Below are 17009 nucleotides of genomic sequence, written 5' to 3'. Positions count from 1 at the left end.
ATTAGTTAAACTAGCATGCAAACTATGTAAAATGGGTTGCCTTAGCTCTGCTTTGAATGATAAAGGATGCATGCATGCTCGAGTCACCTTATCAGGAAATCCATCGCGATGCCCCAGCTCGCCTTTGTTTGCAATTGATTTCAGAAACTTGCACAAAGCTCCAGAAGGCTCAAACTCCACCCTGGGAATCTGTGGGAAGGTTGCCGACCAACTTATGGGCATGGGAGACCACCTGCCGACCACCTTTTGTGGGAGAAACCAAAAGAGGTGGTCGGCCTGCCAGAAAATCTGGTCGGCCGACCAGTTTCTGTCTCTAGTTTTTGGTTTTTCTGCAACAAAGGCAAGAGAGAGAGAAAGCAAGGTATTTGCAACACATGTGTGCACGACCACTCTCCCCATCATTGCATAAGCTCTAGGGAGTGTAGTCCTTGATCCTCGGGCCACCAATCACGCATTTCAATGCATGATGGTCGAGGAGTCAAATTGCACGACTCAATGGGACATGAATGCACATATAAGCAACTAAAACCAACAACTCCATCATGGATGGTCAAGAGTGTCAGCGACCGGGAATCGAGGCACGTTTTATCACTTGGAGTATGAAACGTTCCTCGTTTCCCGTGTTTGGACTAACTCCTATTCCAAACACAATGCAACAAGTAGAATGGCATGGCATGTACAAATACAACTCTAGTATACAATCCTAAATGTAATGCGACTAAGTGATGTAAACATGCAAAGGATGGCATGCGAGTGTGCAACTAGCATACACAATGCTATGGACTAATCAAGGGCATACTCAATGCACGTGGATTATATGGCATGCATATACAATGCACTAACATACGCAATGTTATGAACGAGGCATACGCAATGCAATGATCGAACATACGATAACATGGACTATAGGGCATACACAATGCAAGATGGACTTAAACCAAGATGGATGGACCTCAGCCGCACCCAAATTAGTGGCCAAACATGATGAAAATAAGGCAATGACACACACACAAGCATGCACAATGCATGGGATCAAAGCCTAAGGTACGAGATATAACTCTACAAAAGCATTGAAAGGATAAAATATGGCATACAATGGCACAAGTTCCAGCTCTGAAATAACATGCGACATGGTCCCGAATCATGCAAACAACTCACACAATGCATATTGGGAGACTCAAATACCGAAACTAGTGAAGCACATTACACTAGAGGTATGCAAAGCGACGCTCAAATGACCAAACCAACCCCAAACAGTCCCTATGCAGACCCAAAACAGTGACAAAATGGACTAAAATGATGGCTTGCAATGCACAAAAATGAAGCTCATGCAATAGCCCAAAAATGAGGCATACAAGCACAACTCTCAAACGCATTTAAAGAGTGGAGAACATGGGAATATGACACAAGTATAAGCTCTGAAATAACATGTTCAATGATGCCAAACACATACAAACACCTCAAGTTAAGCATGCAATGGACCTCAAAACTCAAGGCTAAGCAAGGCTATTACACTACAAGCATGCATGGCAAGGGTCATTCGACCAAGGGACCTTAGAACAGAGCTAAGGCAGCCCAAAATATGAACAAAATTAGTTTGGACCATGGCCAAAATATGCTAGCATGGAGGGCCAAAACAACATGCAATGTAAGCTAGTGAGCATGGTTTACACTACAAGCATGTGAAGCATTCAAGAGGCCACTAAACCAGCAAAATACAAAGGTATGACATGCCAAATAATGACCAAAAATCCACTGAAACATGACCAATGCATGCAAGAATGACATGCTCCTTTGATAAGCTATGAAGAGGATTACTCTACACATGCAAGAGGCAAACATGAGGTGACCAAACCAACCCTAGAAAGAGTCTAGGCAGGTCCTAAAAGTCACTAAAAATGGCCTGAACTAAGGCTAGGAAGTGTGGAAATATGGGCTCCTTTGAAAGACCAAATATGCAAACAAACAAGGCAACAAGAGAGAGGGTCACCCCTTTCTGATCTAGGCCCTCAAAACCACATTCTCACCACTGAAAATCCACTGGATTTCAGTGGTAGGAAGGCCAAGCAAAGAATAGCTCGAATGCCTTATGGCATGGCACAAAACAAGGCTATTTAAAGCATGCAAAAAGGGTAGATGACCTTCAACACCAAAATGGTCTTAAAAAAACATCAAAAGGACCTCAAAACAAGACTTTTTTCAGTTGACAACAAAGCTCAAATAAGCATGCAAATGAGGCTAAGAGAAGGATCAAAATAATGCTAAAAAGAGGGAAAAGTGATTACCCTTGAAGCTCAGCAAAAACCGGCAACTTCTGGACCCAAAACACAGCTCCTTAACCTCTGAAAATGGCCTCCAAGAACCTTAGGTTGATGGTGGAAGTGTTATGCTATGAGGTGGTGTGCAAAGGGCTAAGAATCACACACTTTGGAGCTCAAAATAGTGAGATATAGAGAGGGATATATTTTTTGCCTTAGACAAAAATCTGAACCTGTGCCAAGGAAGAGGAGGGCCTCTCTTATAGAGATACAAGGCTAAAGCTTCTTCAAGAAGCTAAAAACCAAGGCTCAATATCCTCCATACACGTGTATGGAGGATGCAGTCTATGCCTTCCAGCTGGCACAGCTGGCAACAACTCACAGAGACAAAACTGGAGGGAGTAGGCTGACCAGTTAAGGTGGTCGGCCGACCACTTCCCCTGGTCGGCCAACCAAGGCAAGTGGTCTCCCAAAAAAAAAGTTGGTCGGCCAGCCCATTTGATGGTCTCCCAACTGAAAGCAAGCTAGTGGTATGGTGGAAGACCAGCAAATGTGGCTCAGAGACCAAGAAAACCAGCTTTTCGACAAGAAAATCGGCTGGCGGGAAGAAAGTGGTCTCCATGGAGAAAAGGTGGTCTCCCACCCTCGTACCACCTTCCAAACAATGAAAACAAGATTCATGCCAAAAATGAACTAACACCGATGCAAAACGAGGGTTCGGGGGGCAAAACGCGCTGCCGGGTGCCCCGAAAACAGGCTGTTAAGCACCAAAAGTGGCGTGCGACCACAAAGGTGGTCTCCCGAGCCGCAGTGTCCCTCTAGACAGAGGAAACAAGGTGTGTGCCAAAAATCGTGCCAAACAGAGAACGTTAAGCGGTCCCGAACCGAGGCGCGCGGCCGACGGCTCTAAAAATCGAAAATTGGTCTCCAAACGGGAACAGTGGCCTGCGACCATGAAAAGTAGCCTATGGCCACTGAGAGATGGTCTACATGACCTCTCCCTCCCTCTGGGAAGAGAAAGCAGGACCTGGTCCACAAACCAAGGCAAAGCATAAAAGGGTCCCGAGGTCCGGGGGTAAGGACCTCTGCCGAAACTCCGAAACCTCAGAACGAGCACAACATGCGCAATCACCGAGCGCTCAATCGATGACATCTGAGTCTTAAGGTTGGTCACAAATGGGGTGTCTGCAAGTAGTATTTTGAGTTTGTGAGTTTTGGAATTATGATTTGAAAAGAGAAAATTTGTTTGGTTATGAGTTTTGAAAAGACTTTTGAATTGAGTTTTGAAAATTTTGATGTGACATGAAACGAGAAAATTTATTTGATTATGAGTTTTGAAAATAGTTTTTAAAACTTAATTCAAAAACTCATAACTTATAACTAAATACACAATTCAAAACTTTGTTCAAAATTCTATTGAAAATTCATAACCAAACTCTTTTTCAAATTCAATTCAAAAAAATAATTTGTCATTTTGGTCTAAATTTTTTTTTCTATATTTAAAAAATATAAAAAAACAAATATACTCTTTTTTTTTTCTTTCAAATAATAGGTGGTGATTGGCAATTGTAAAAAAAAAAAAAAATTACACTGTTCCGATTAACTGAGCGGACGACTGGGTACACTCAAAATTCAAAAATTAAAACTCTTACCAAACATATTTTCAAAATGTGTTTTAAAATTAATTTGGAATCTGTAGCTCGACTTTTCGCGCTTCCTTTTGGAAGACGAATAAGCCCTACAGTATCGGACTCCCGCGGTTTTGAATCTGATTCCATAAGTGCAATGTGAAATAGATAAACACCAAAGAGTCCAAATCCGACAAATCATTTGAAAAATCGATTTTGATTCAAATTGCCAAAAAATGAACTACTTTGCCAGATACAAAGTCGCCACTTAAATATTTTTTTGAGGGGAATTTAGGAAACCCATGACTTGTGCCAAAGGCCACGTGTCCGTCATCACCAAGATTGTCTCGGCTCGGGAACTTAGGTACGAGAGGGGAAGGTCATGAATTGAGCACCCCCGCTTATTTGATCAAAGATCGGCCTCTACTAATCATGATATGAATCTTATCTACATTATATGCTCTCGTTCCGGTTATTAGGCTAACTTACAATGTGATGTGCACACTAGGTATAGACTAATTTTCAAGAATTGGAACATTTGATTTTATGTTTTCAAAATTGTTTTGAATATGTACCACTTGAAAAAGTGATTGCATATGAACATTACTCAAATTATTCCAATTCAAGCAATTAGCCTTCATCCACAAGCATTCAGGTAGTTTATCAGATAAGTACTTAGCCTCATGGTAAGCATGCTAGACATGACAACAATTACACGCATGCGATATGCTAAAGCGAGTAAAGGCTCACCTAGTACTCCAAGTCAACAGAGAAACTAGTTAGAATAATACATGATTCCTAACTATGCAATATGACTAATGCAACACATGCGATATACAATTATTAGGCTCGGTTACTAATATGACATATGAATCAATTTGATAGCATGCAGTTTAAGCACATATTCAAAAAAGTATTAAACTAACAATGCAAGTTAGAATGATGAATCGAGCCTCGGTGTATGCAATACAGGTGGACGCAAACACAAAGCATGCTAATCAAAACATGATGTTCTAATCTAACCATCATAAGCAGTTAAATAAAAGGGAGAAAAACGCGGGGTTGGAAGACATGCACATTATTACAATATTTGATTGCCCTCGCGCAGGAGGGTTCGAATGAACTAACTAGCTAACTAATTAAAGCTAAGCTAATTAAGTAATTATTACAAGCCCAAATGAATAATTTAGTTAAAACTACTTAACTAATTATTATAAACCGAATTAATTAATTATTATAGCTAACTAATTATTACAACAAATCAAAATGAACTAATTATTTACATGAATACAACATGAAAAGGATGCTAAGCTAGCTATTCTAATTACTCTGCCTCGGGAAACGAGGAATGCTCATGCATGCACAAACTTTTCACTCGAAAAAGGCCACTGTCCTGCTGCCAGATGCCTCTGTTGCACAGTTGAACACTTGCATTGTTTTCCACCTAAAAACCAATTCTATTCTTCTTTAAGGGTTGGTTTGGAATGTCCTAAAAAAGTGCACTTTTTGACTTATTGGTGGGTTTGGGTTGGGTTTGGGTTGGGTTTGATGTGATGTGTTAGAGAAGTGATGTGATTTAAATAAGATGATGTGACTTAAATAAGATAGTGACTTTTTGACTTTTTGGCTTATTTAGTACATGCCAAACTAGCCCTAAAAGTACACTGCTGGATTTTGCACTGGTGTCGACAACTGGCCTGCTGGCCACTGAAGGTAGCCTGCCGGCCATTGATGACTAGATTGTCCTGCTGCAACAGAGAGCAAATAGAGCAGGAACAAAGTATTCTCAAGGGTTTGTTTGCATAATTTACCTCTTCTTATCATTTGAACAGCTCAAAGGAGTAATAAGTTTGATTCACAAACCACCAATGGATGTAATTTCATTGCATAACGACTTTATGAACCAAGTGTGCAAGTTCAATGAATGCAACAAAACAAGACTCTCAAAACCACCTCTTTTTCATGAAAGATCAAGGGAAGTAGTTGACAATGAATCTTGAACCTTTTTCGTCACTAATGAGTATGAAACGATACAAGACTCAGGGTTCAATTAACGTCTGATTGAACCATAACCAAATTATTATCTTGCACTTTGTTATTCACCAATTTTATTACTCCATTTTAGTTACCTTTCAATTCTTTAATCAATTAAGTCGACAAGTGAGTTTTAAGTCCTCTAATGGAAAGACGACACAAACCAAGCGTTACTTTGGGTATGAAAGAGACATCATACTGTTGGTAATGAACCTCTAGAAGGATTAAACCATTAAGCATGACACCTCAATCTCATGTTTAAACAAACAAATAATTTGAAACCACTTTCAAAACCTAAAAAAAAAAAAAAGCCAAGAAAGGAGGGAGGTTACAGAAGTGATTAAAGGTGAAAAACAAGTAAAAAAAGCACTAAATAAATGCAATCAACTCAAATAAGGTGGTGTCTAAGGCCTAAAATACCAAACTTATGAGGACAATTACACTATAAGCATGCAATATAAGGTCCAAAAGCAATGAACACTTAAAAATAGTCCTAAAACATGCTGGGATTAAGACAAAAATAGTTAGAATAATAAGCTAAAACATAGATCATGCTAGGCTAGTAAGCAAAACACAAAAAGAGGAGGCTAACCCTCCCAATTTTGGACTTCAAAACAAAATTTTAGCCATTGAAATAACTTTGAAAATCAATGTTTAAAAAAAAAAAAAAAAGAAAGTGTAAAGGTGGGAAACACAAGGGTAAATGCCTTGAAAGTAAGGTGAAAAGAAGGGTGAACCACCCTTCAACCTTTATTGGCCTTAAAACCCAAGTTTCAGCCCAAAAATACAGAGTTTATACAACCTCAAAACAGATGGAAAACAGTAGGAAAAAGAGTAAATAAAGTAAGAAGAGAGGCAAAGTTTTATACCTCTTGAAGAGGAACTAATTCTAGGCAACAAATCAAGACAAACATACCCTCAAGAGCTCAAACAAGGCTCAAAGGCATTTTAGCTCAAAGATGGAGATGTTTGGTTAAGAGTGTATAGGCAAAAGCTTGCAAAAAGCTAAGAAATTTCAAGAGAGAGAGAAAGAGAGAGAGAATTATAGAGAAAGAGACAAAGAATTTTTGCTCTAAAAATTCCAACATTAAAAATAGAAGGAGATGCCTCCTATATATAGAAAACCATGTAACTCCCTTAGAAATATCAAGACATACACGTGTAAGAAGGTGCATGTATCTGTGCCAACAGCTGGCACAGTTGACAGAAAAATATCTGCAAAACACATTGGTGGCCAACAACCAGAAATAATGGCCAGCAGCCAATAGAAGGAGTCGATAGGCCATAAAAGGTTATAGGCTTGAAAATCTCTAGTTTTGATAAAAAAAATAAGGCAATAGAGGTGCAAGGTTTGAAGGCTTCAAAGCTGTGGCATTCCGCTGAGGACTTCGAGCACTTGTCAAGCATATATACTCATCATTGGGTGTGCAAGCGATGATATCCAAGTCGTAAGTGCGGTAAAAAATGGGGTGTTTACAGAATCGTGATTTAAATTTTTTACCAAACATATTATTCGAATGTAAATATGGAATTAATTTTTGAAAGCCTTACCAAACACAGCTAACATTTTGTTTGATGGGAGTTTTATGCTTGCTACATGTTGAACAATATGTTTATTTACTGGATATTATATATGTTTACGTTAATTCTGAAACAATATGCATTTTTATGTTTTGAAAAATCATGGAAAGATTAATGTTAAAATGAAAATATTATATGTAATTTTGTTTGTGAACAAATTATATAAAATCAACCATATTTAAATAATTTGATTTAAATTTATTTCTTAATTTAAATAAATTAATTTAATTTCAAATTTTATAAAATTATAAACAACAAATTAATTCTAATTTTATGTAAAATCAAATCCATTCGAATCATATTTACGCCCACTGATGGGCTGGCAGGATGTGGGTTGATTTATAAGTGGAAAAAGGTTTATGCAGCACATGATGTGCAACCAAAAAAAAAAAAAAAAATTTCATACCACTAATTTAATATCATTAATATACTATTAATGACATAATATTATGTGAATTTTACTATTAATGGGATAGTTTGGCTTTTATTTATTTATTTTTTTTACACTTACTAACTCATTAATGGTACTTGTAGAACTTTCAACTTTGTACTCTAAATCGAGACTGGTACAATGAATGGGTTAAATTTTGGTACAACGATAATGATACATACCACTTAAAGTGGTGCTTTAAAACACTACTAATGAATTGACATACACATAAAAAAAAAAAAAAAAAACCACACAACAATACTTTGACAGTAAGCCTCCGTTTGGGAAGCGGGTTGGTTTTTTAACTTTTTGACTTTTTTTGACTATTTTAGCCTGGGTTTAAAAACTTGATTTGTGAGGGACTTTTTGACTTTTTTTATTTTTTATTTTTTATGAGAGAAGAGTGTAATGATTATGGATTAGATGTAATATTTTGTTTGTTATGATTAAAATAACTTATTTTGCATTTTGACTAAAATAGCTACAAAAATCCTTACCAAACTCAACCATTTGGTAACTAAGACCACTATCACATCATTAATATTACTATTAAGGCTCCGTTTGGGAACATGCTAATTTAATAACTTTTTGATTATTTAACTAAAATATGAACTAAAAAAAATTAGTATGTTTGGAATGACTTTTTAACTTTTTACGAAAAGATATGTAAAAAATAGAGAGAAAAGAGAATTTTTAACTTATTAATATGAATTATTGATTTTTAACTAATTTAATAATTTTTTAATTTTTTAACTAAAAAATTTAATTATCAAACGACACCTAAGTAGTGCTGCCAACCATTTCCTTTGATACAAACATTCCCGTTTGTCAAAACTAGGGGGCGTCCATGGACTGGCCTTTTCAGAACGAAACCGCCTACGCTTTTTTTCTGGAAAGTATCAAAAAACCGAATATTCGATCGTATTACACGAGGCAATCAGTCAGGCTCCCAACGAAAGCTAACTGGCCCCACATCACTCTCCAAAGCCAGGCGAGCCTCTCGTGACGCTAACGAAAACCAATCTCAGCCGTCCACGGCCTTTCCTTTTCATCAAACGATCCCGATCAAAATCCTCGTGAAGAAACAACCTCTTCGGTATGAATACCACTATCAACTTTCTCAATTATTTATCATCAGAGAGGGAGAAAAAAAAGACGCCCCTCGGTAAACAGTCGAGAGAAAGAAAAGTGTTTTTGCGATTGAAGTAACAATGGTGACGATCAAAGCCGTTAAAGCTCGCCAGATCTTCGACAGCCGTGGAAATCCAACCGTCGAAGTATGCCTGATTTCATTTTATCGACTTCCCTTTTTTTTTTTCCAATTTTATTTTGTAAATAATATTGAATGAAACTGTTAATTTTTATTACACGTAGTAGTGAAATACGATCCCCGTTGTTTCATTGTTTCGTTTGATTTCTGAGAAAATGCGGGAAAAAGAAAAGAAAAAATAGTATCAGAGTGAAGAACCGCCGCCGGTAGTTTGTTTGGTTGTGGGTTTGTTCGTGTTTTTTTTGTTCTACTGGTTGTTTGGTTATTTAGAGTACATCAGTGGGATTGTTGTTAAGCTTACCCCTCTCTGCTTGGAATCTATGATTTATCTTGTATATGCCCTATTTTATGATCGGCTCTGTTTTTACGCTGTGTGTGGTTGAGAGATTCGAGGAGGGATTTGGAAAGGGTATGGGAAAAGTAAGGTGAAATGTAAATAAAATACACAGTTTACGGTTTTTCGCACACTTTTTTTTCTTTCCCTTTCTAAATCTCTTCCCAAATTTTCTAACCAAATACAGCATTATGGTTTTTTTTTCGTTCGTGCTTGTTTTATTTTGTTTTGGAAGGATGGTTAAAATTTAATTTTTTTTAATTTATTTTTGAAAAATGTGATCCACTTCCAAAAAAAAGTCAAATTTTGGGTTGGATGGACACTTATAACTGCCGCTTGGTTTTCTTGAATGAAATTTTCTTTGGATCAAAACAAAACAAAAAAGAAAAATGGAAAAAAGAAAAAAGGCTTTGATTAACTGGGATATTTCCTGGAAAAAGCAAACAGTTGACGGAGTTGTTGATATTTTTTTGGTGTTTTGTTGGACATTTTTCGGAGTTAATTATATGTGGAGATAGTATCTGAATGTGGGGATGAATTTCAGGTTGATGTCATTTGTGATGATGGAACTTTTGCTAGGGCTGCTGTTCCCAGTGGTGCTTCCACAGGTAAAATCAGAGCTTCAAAAAATGTATAAATTTGATTTAAACTTTGTATTTGTGTTGAAAGAATGATTAAATGATGAGCATTTATTGACACTCTTACACAACCTTGGTAATGTAAGGTGTTTACGAAGCTTTGGAATTGAGAGATGGGGGTTCAGATTATCTCGGAAAAGGTGTCCTCAAGGTGTGCGGATACTCTGTTTTTTGTCAGAAATTTCCTCTGTTTTTCGCTTGTTAGGATATGGAATACTAAAATTATGTTATTCGCATTATCTATCTACCATACAATAATCAATATCACGTCTATTGTTCTTCTTAAAACGTTCAGCTCATTTGGCTAAGAGTTAATGAACTTTGCTCGACTTTTTCTTCTAAACAAATCTGTTTCTTGGTATAGGAACTTGTTAGTACTTCAAAATTTAAAGGGTTATTTATACTAGAACCTCCTAAACTATTGAGAAGGATCGCTTTGACCTCTCGTTTTATAATTTAGTTTATAGGGTAAAGTGATATTTCTTACTAATTTAAGGGTCTATTTGTACCATTTTAAAGTTTAGGGGTCAAAGTAATACTTCTCAATAGGTTAAGGATTCTATTTGTAAATAATCCAAATTTAAATCATTAGTTTCTCATGCTTGCAGATTATGTATCGGAGATTAAGGCTAAGTTTGGCTAAGTACACACTTTTTATCTTTTTATCTTTTTTCCATCACATCACCTCTCTACTTTTCTGCAGATATTTTCGTAAAAAGACAAAAAGTACACTTATTTAGGTCATACCAAACAATCCCTAATTAATTGTCTGTACCTAGGATTATCATCATATGTCAGTGGTGGCTCTATAACATTTTATCAGTTTGGTCCATGAAAAAATTTTATGTACTACAGATCCTAATTTTGCTTTTAAGCTATTTTGGAACTTGGCGTGCTTTTGCATCAACTCACCATTTAGCTGCCCAAGATTTGAATGACAGGAATTAAACAGAATGAATGAAAACTTTATACCAGGTATCTCATTGCTAGGAATAAAGTTCCTGTGTTGATGCTATCTAACCATTTGGTTTGGATAGGAATTTTTAGAAGTATGGATATGAACACGTGATACAATACATACTCATTGCCATGAGAAATTTTAAAAAATACAAGACATGGCTTCTAAATATAAGACATGACACTTGGGTGACACGTAAAAATAATTTTTATAAGTCATATTTAAATATTTAATTCAAAAAAATAAATTTTAAAATCTAAAGGAGAAGAATAAGTATATATTTACATCATTTTACTTTTATGATTGAATTCTAAGTTATTTTATTTAAATTTGTAATTTGTTTTATGTATATCTAAGCCATAGACATGCGTTTCCTAAATATCTGAAGCAAGTTGTCTAGTAAATTTTTAAAAATAGTAAAACTATGTTTGGACATGTCTTTGGTAAGTGATGGAAAGTGTCCAACTAATTTTAGTAATTGTAGCGAGTTCAATTGTTGTAATTTAATAGGGTCAATTCTACTTTAAATGAATAAAAAAAAAACAACGCGCCATTAGTAAACATTAATGTGTTTTTAAGAGTGAAAAGATTGAGTACAACTTAACTTGTATAGTGCACAAAGTGGTTGTCCCGTGACTTGAACCTATTATCTCAAGGTTATTAGGTCAAGGTTTTACTAATGGTAAAACACACATTATAAAAGAAATAAAAATTAAAAAATAAAATAAAATCAATCATTTTTTAAACTTCTGAGGGATCAATTGAACCCACACTACATACTGTGGCAGCACCAATGGTTTGAGGGCGCTCTTTAGATGTGATTGGTCATGTTCATTGTAAACTGATTATGCTGTGTTGGTGTTTTGATGGTTCAGGCTGTGAATAATGTGAATTCAATCATCGGACCTGCATTGATTGGCAAGGTACGTTGCATCTGCATTCACTTTTTAGTGTTAATCTTATAATGTGATGTTGATTTGTGAAGCCTTGAGTAATTTTGGCCTGTATTGTGACTCATTTGGTGAATATGGTACTCTTTATATGCATTGCAGGACCCAACAGAACAGACCAAAATTGACAACTTCATGGTGCAAGAACTCGATGGGACAGTTAATGAATGGGGCTGGTGCAAACAAAAGGTGCCATGCATTTTATTTCTTGAGCCTTGAAGTAACACTTTCTTTTTTCTTTGTGGATGATCTTGCAACCCTATTAAATTTCATATCACCCACTTTTCATCTGTCAGCTTGGCGCAAATGCTATATTGGCAGTTTCACTTGCTGTATGTAAAGCAGGAGCTATGGTGAATAAGATTCCCCTTTACAAGGTATTAGATTTTGCAGTTCTATGCAGTCCCTTCCTTCCCACTTTATTCAGCCATATTTCATGCTGCATGTTTCTTGTGTTCCTAATGCTGTCTTGTATTTTATCTACTTTGCAGCACATTGCGAATCTTGCTGGTAACAAAACTTTGGTGCTACCTGTACCTGCATTCAATGTCATCAATGGGGGTTCACATGCTGGCAACAAATTGGCAATGCAGGAGTTTATGATTCTTCCTGTTGGGGCTTCTTCTTTCACAGAAGCCATGAAGATGGGTGTAGAAGTATATCATCACTTGAAGGTATCTCTTCTTCTTTCCCTTTAAGCTGTGTTATGTGGAAGTGACACTATCCCAGGCTGATCTTGTTTCTTTATGTCTTTTTCAGGCTGTAATTAAGAAAAAATATGGTCAAGATGCCACTAATGTTGGTGATGAAGGTGGCTTTGCTCCTAATATTCAGGTCTGTAATTTCTCATTGTTTGTTTTGCATATTTTAGATTGCAATCTAAAAATGAGTAATACATCTTCTGTGTTTATTTTTTAAAGTCATGTTGTACTATTATCAATGGAACCCTGGCTGTAATATTCTCAATGGACTTAACTTGCTTGCACATTTAGTCTGCTAAACATCCAGTGTCTGTGGACTCTCAGCAAATCAAGCTACGATTGCTGCCCAAATTATTTACTCTGATCCAATACACTTGAAAGATTTTCCATGAATTGATTTGACATAATCTGTTTCTCCATTGAGTTGCTTTCAGTAATTATAAATGTTATGTGATTTACAGGAAAACAAAGAGGGCCTAGAACTGCTGAAGACAGCTATCGCAAAAGCTGGATATACTGGAAAAGCAAGTTCTCTCATATTTTATGATTATAGCTTGCCTTTCTCTCAATTATTCATTACCTTATTAGGTTGATGTTTTTGTGTTGATCTAACTGGTTGGTTTTCTTTACAGGTTGTAATTGGAATGGATGTTGCTGCCTCGGAATTCTATGATGGCAAAGATAAGACTTATGATTTGAACTTCAAGGAAGAGGTGGTTTATCTACTCTCTAAATCCACTTTAGTTAGAATGGCAATTAGGTTCTCTTGTGTCTGACTTTAAGAAGTTTGGCAGATAATTATGAGGAGTTGCTTCAATCTGTCAGTTCTATTCTTTTAACTGAAATAGTCTGTAAACTTTAAGAAGCTGAACCAATGTTTTTTTCATGTTGTAGAACAATGATGGATCACAAAAGATATCAGGAGATAGTTTGAAGAATGTCTACAAGTCATTTGTTGCTGAATACCCAATTGTATCTATAGAGGACCCATTTGATCAGGATGACTGGGAACACTATGCGAAGTTGACCAGTGAAATTGGAGAGCAAGTGCAAATTGTTGGTGACGATCTACTTGTCACAAACCCTAAGGTAAAGTTTATGTATATAAATAAAGTAACCATATTGTAAGTTCTTTAAAAAAGTTAATGGTAAATGTTGGATATATCTGATGTACCATAATGCGATTTCTTAAAAGAGCTTATCTTGTATATTTTAATACTTCTTGTTTTTGGCTGTTTCAGCGTGTAGAGAAAGCAATCAAGGAGAAGGACTGTAATGCCCTCCTTCTGAAGGTAATGGTCACTGTTTTTTCCTTTAACCTTTATCGCTTTGTCATGAACTTCAAAAAATTAGTAAAATTGTGTGGAGTCCTGGACTAATGTTTCAAAGCAAAGATCTGAATAGTTTCAGCCGTCTGGGGAACTTCTTGTGAGTAGAGTTATGCTGTTTATGAGCCATAATGCTGTGGACAAAAAACTTGCCCTAGTAAATCACGGCCAGCCTAATGTCTTTACTTTTATGGTTTCTCAGGTGAATCAAATTGGTTCTGTTACTGAAAGCATTGAAGCTGTGAAAATGTCTAAACGTGCTGGTTGGGGTATAATGGCAAGCCATCGAAGGTATGTTGTCCTCTCTTCCAAAACCGGTTTTACTCTTTTGTTGTTTAGTGACATTGTTGATTGAGATGGTTTCATTGATCTTTTTTATTTTTATTTTTATTTTTTTAATGCAGTGGTGAAACTGAAGATACTTTTATTGCAGACCTTTCAGTTGGTTTGGCTACAGTAAGTTCTGCTCTTTTTTCCTGGTTGCCTTTTTTTTGGTGTTTTTTTAAAAAAAATTATCATTTTTTTTGTGCGTAATCTTCAAGCACTATGTGAGGACACTGGTTTCCATTATTTTGTTGTTTTTCCGTACAATTTCTCAGCATGATGAGATGACACTACAACGTAAATCTTCTATTTGTGAACTTTCTATACTAGTTATGTAGTTATAGTGATTGTGTAGACTTTGATTCTAATAGAGTTTGGGACCTGATCTTTTCCACAAGTGAACCTTACACACTGGTTGTGTGGTTATCTCAGTTTTGTAGACTTGGGGTTTAAATTTCAATTATTTCTTGATTACATGATGAAAAAGGGGGTTTAACTGGAGTTGCAGAGAATGAATCTTCGTATGGATTGTGCCCCAAGTTTATCTTATCTGATTACATATTCTTGCTGTGAAACAGGGCCAGATCAAGACTGGAGCTCCTTGCAGATCTGAACGCCTTGCTAAATATAATCAGGTGAATTTCATAGCCTCTAGCCTTTTTCCATTTGGGCCAATATGAAGAGGCTAAATGGGGCAGCCATTTTCTGTGCCCATATATGTGCTTACCGATAGAACTGATTACAAATCAGGTGGGTCAGAACTGTTTCTTCTATTTGATTCTTGGAGAGATAAAATGAACAGACGACGACTTGTTAAACATCTCAGGTCTAGCCAGCCTTGCCCTACCATATCCCACCCATTGGCATTTTATCAAATAATAAAAAATAATCCCACCCATTGGCATTTTATCAAATAATATAAAATCATCCCACCCATTGGCTGTCTTAATAAGGGCTTTAAGACTTTCATAGTTGATAAGCCCCTGATTATGTTGTAGATAAAGTTTGGGCCTGTTGGGTTACTTGTAGTGTTTTCCTGTTTGTGGTTCCCTTGTGGCTTGTGCCTTGTAGTCTGTAGGTGAATCCCAGATAGTAGTTATTTCAGTAATGATTGAGACCCTCAAAAAATACAACCTCCACTCACCTGTGATTGGTCCACAAAGGAAAGAACAAAAAAATAAAATAAAAAAACACAAACACAAATACATGATTGGTCCACATCACTTTGGGGTGGTGGGGGTCTCCAAAAATGGGGGTCCACTCATTTTCCTAGTTATTTTGTCATTGGTCCATTATTGCTAGGTGGGTAATATTGAATGAATAATCTGCTTAGTTTTTAGTGGCATGTTGGATTTCCCAATTAATTTTTCGAGCAGTCACTGAGGCTGTAGGTGTCTTTACTAGAGGATTATCTTGCCATTACATTCATCACTCTATTTTATTTATTCCTAATTTATATTTAACTTAACTATTGATGAAGTTGCCCTAATTTTCTGCACTGCAGCTTCTAAGGATCGAAGAAGAATTGGGATCTGCAGCAATCTATGCAGGAGAAAAATTCCGAGCACCAGTGGAGCCGTACTAAACCATCCGACTCTTTTGAGGCACAATGGAATATACTTAAATAAGCTTCATGTTCTGGCTTTACCCACCATCCCTTTTTCTCGTCTCATCTTGGTTGAACAATTCTTGCAGTGTTTGAGAAGCAATCTAGTTTTAAAGAACATGATTGTGGTGACTTTAGTGTAGAAATCTTATATCCTTTTTGGTGGAATTTAGAGTGATGAGAGGACCTCCTTGGTTTGAGTGTTATTTTGAGTTCTACTTGATATAAAGCTTTGTTTTGTGGTAGAGATGTCATCTTGATCTTGAACTGCATTATTTTTAACTGAGCTCGGATTTTATGATATGTTAGCATGCTGGCTGCGATGAATTGGTTACCTTGTTGGGCGACCTCGTTGGTTGGTAGGATGGTTGTTATCTCTATGTAAATTATTTTTTTAAGTGACTTAACTTGAGATAAATACAGACCTAACAGTAATATTCTGGAGAAATTTTAAAACATGTTCTCTGATTTTTTAGTTTTTCAGATAATACAAATCTATATATAACGAGGGAAGGGGGTTTGGAAGGTTGTCCTACATGTATATTTAATTCAACGGATTGCTTCTGCCTTTCATCCAGGGTTCACTTTCAAGGTTTATTTTGTTTGGTTTTAGAAAATCAACTCTAATCCAATGGCCAGGATTGTTTTTCCCTCTCATCCACGGTACATTTTTATGGGTTTTAAAAAATTAAGTCTACTTCTTGGAAAATTAAGTTTCTATTTTTTCTGTACCTTTTTTTTAAAGTCAAAATTTTTAATATTTTAAAAAATATTTTATTTTTTAGATACACTTAGTTTAAATACACTTAAAAATTATAATATTTATGTAAATTTTTTAAAAAAATTCATCAAATACAAAAATATAAAAATTTAGTACATGTATGCATTTTTGTGTATTTATTAAAATTTTAAAATATTTTTTTTACTTTTTAGGTGTATTTAATTTTTATACATTTAAAAAGTAAAAAA

The 17009-nt window shown here is 35.9% G+C and overlaps 1 protein-coding gene across 1 annotated transcript; it reads left to right on the top strand.

The window, feature by feature from the left end:
* Window positions 1-8758: 8758 nt before the first annotated feature.
* Window positions 8759-16284, top strand: LOC114297918 (enolase). The gene is made up of 16 exons (XM_028242392.2): window positions 8759-9208; window positions 10080-10143; window positions 10260-10324; window positions 12007-12054; window positions 12184-12270; window positions 12378-12458; window positions 12573-12755; window positions 12841-12915; window positions 13244-13306; window positions 13415-13495; window positions 13677-13871; window positions 14024-14074; window positions 14313-14401; window positions 14515-14566; window positions 15013-15069; window positions 15939-16284. The coding sequence occupies exons 1-16, from the start codon at window positions 9143-9145 to the stop codon at window positions 16017-16019; spliced, it is 1338 nt and encodes a 445-aa protein (XP_028098193.1). The 5' UTR covers window positions 8759-9142; the 3' UTR covers window positions 16020-16284.
* The last annotated feature ends 725 nt before the right edge of the window (window positions 16285-17009 follow it).

This window comes from Camellia sinensis, chromosome 1, assembly GCF_055761805.1.
Source record: "Camellia sinensis isolate YWXY chromosome 1, ASM5576180v1, whole genome shotgun sequence".
NCBI lineage: Eukaryota > Viridiplantae > Streptophyta > Magnoliopsida > Ericales > Theaceae > Camellia > Camellia sinensis.
This window is presented reverse-complemented; position numbering and strand designations above follow the sequence as displayed.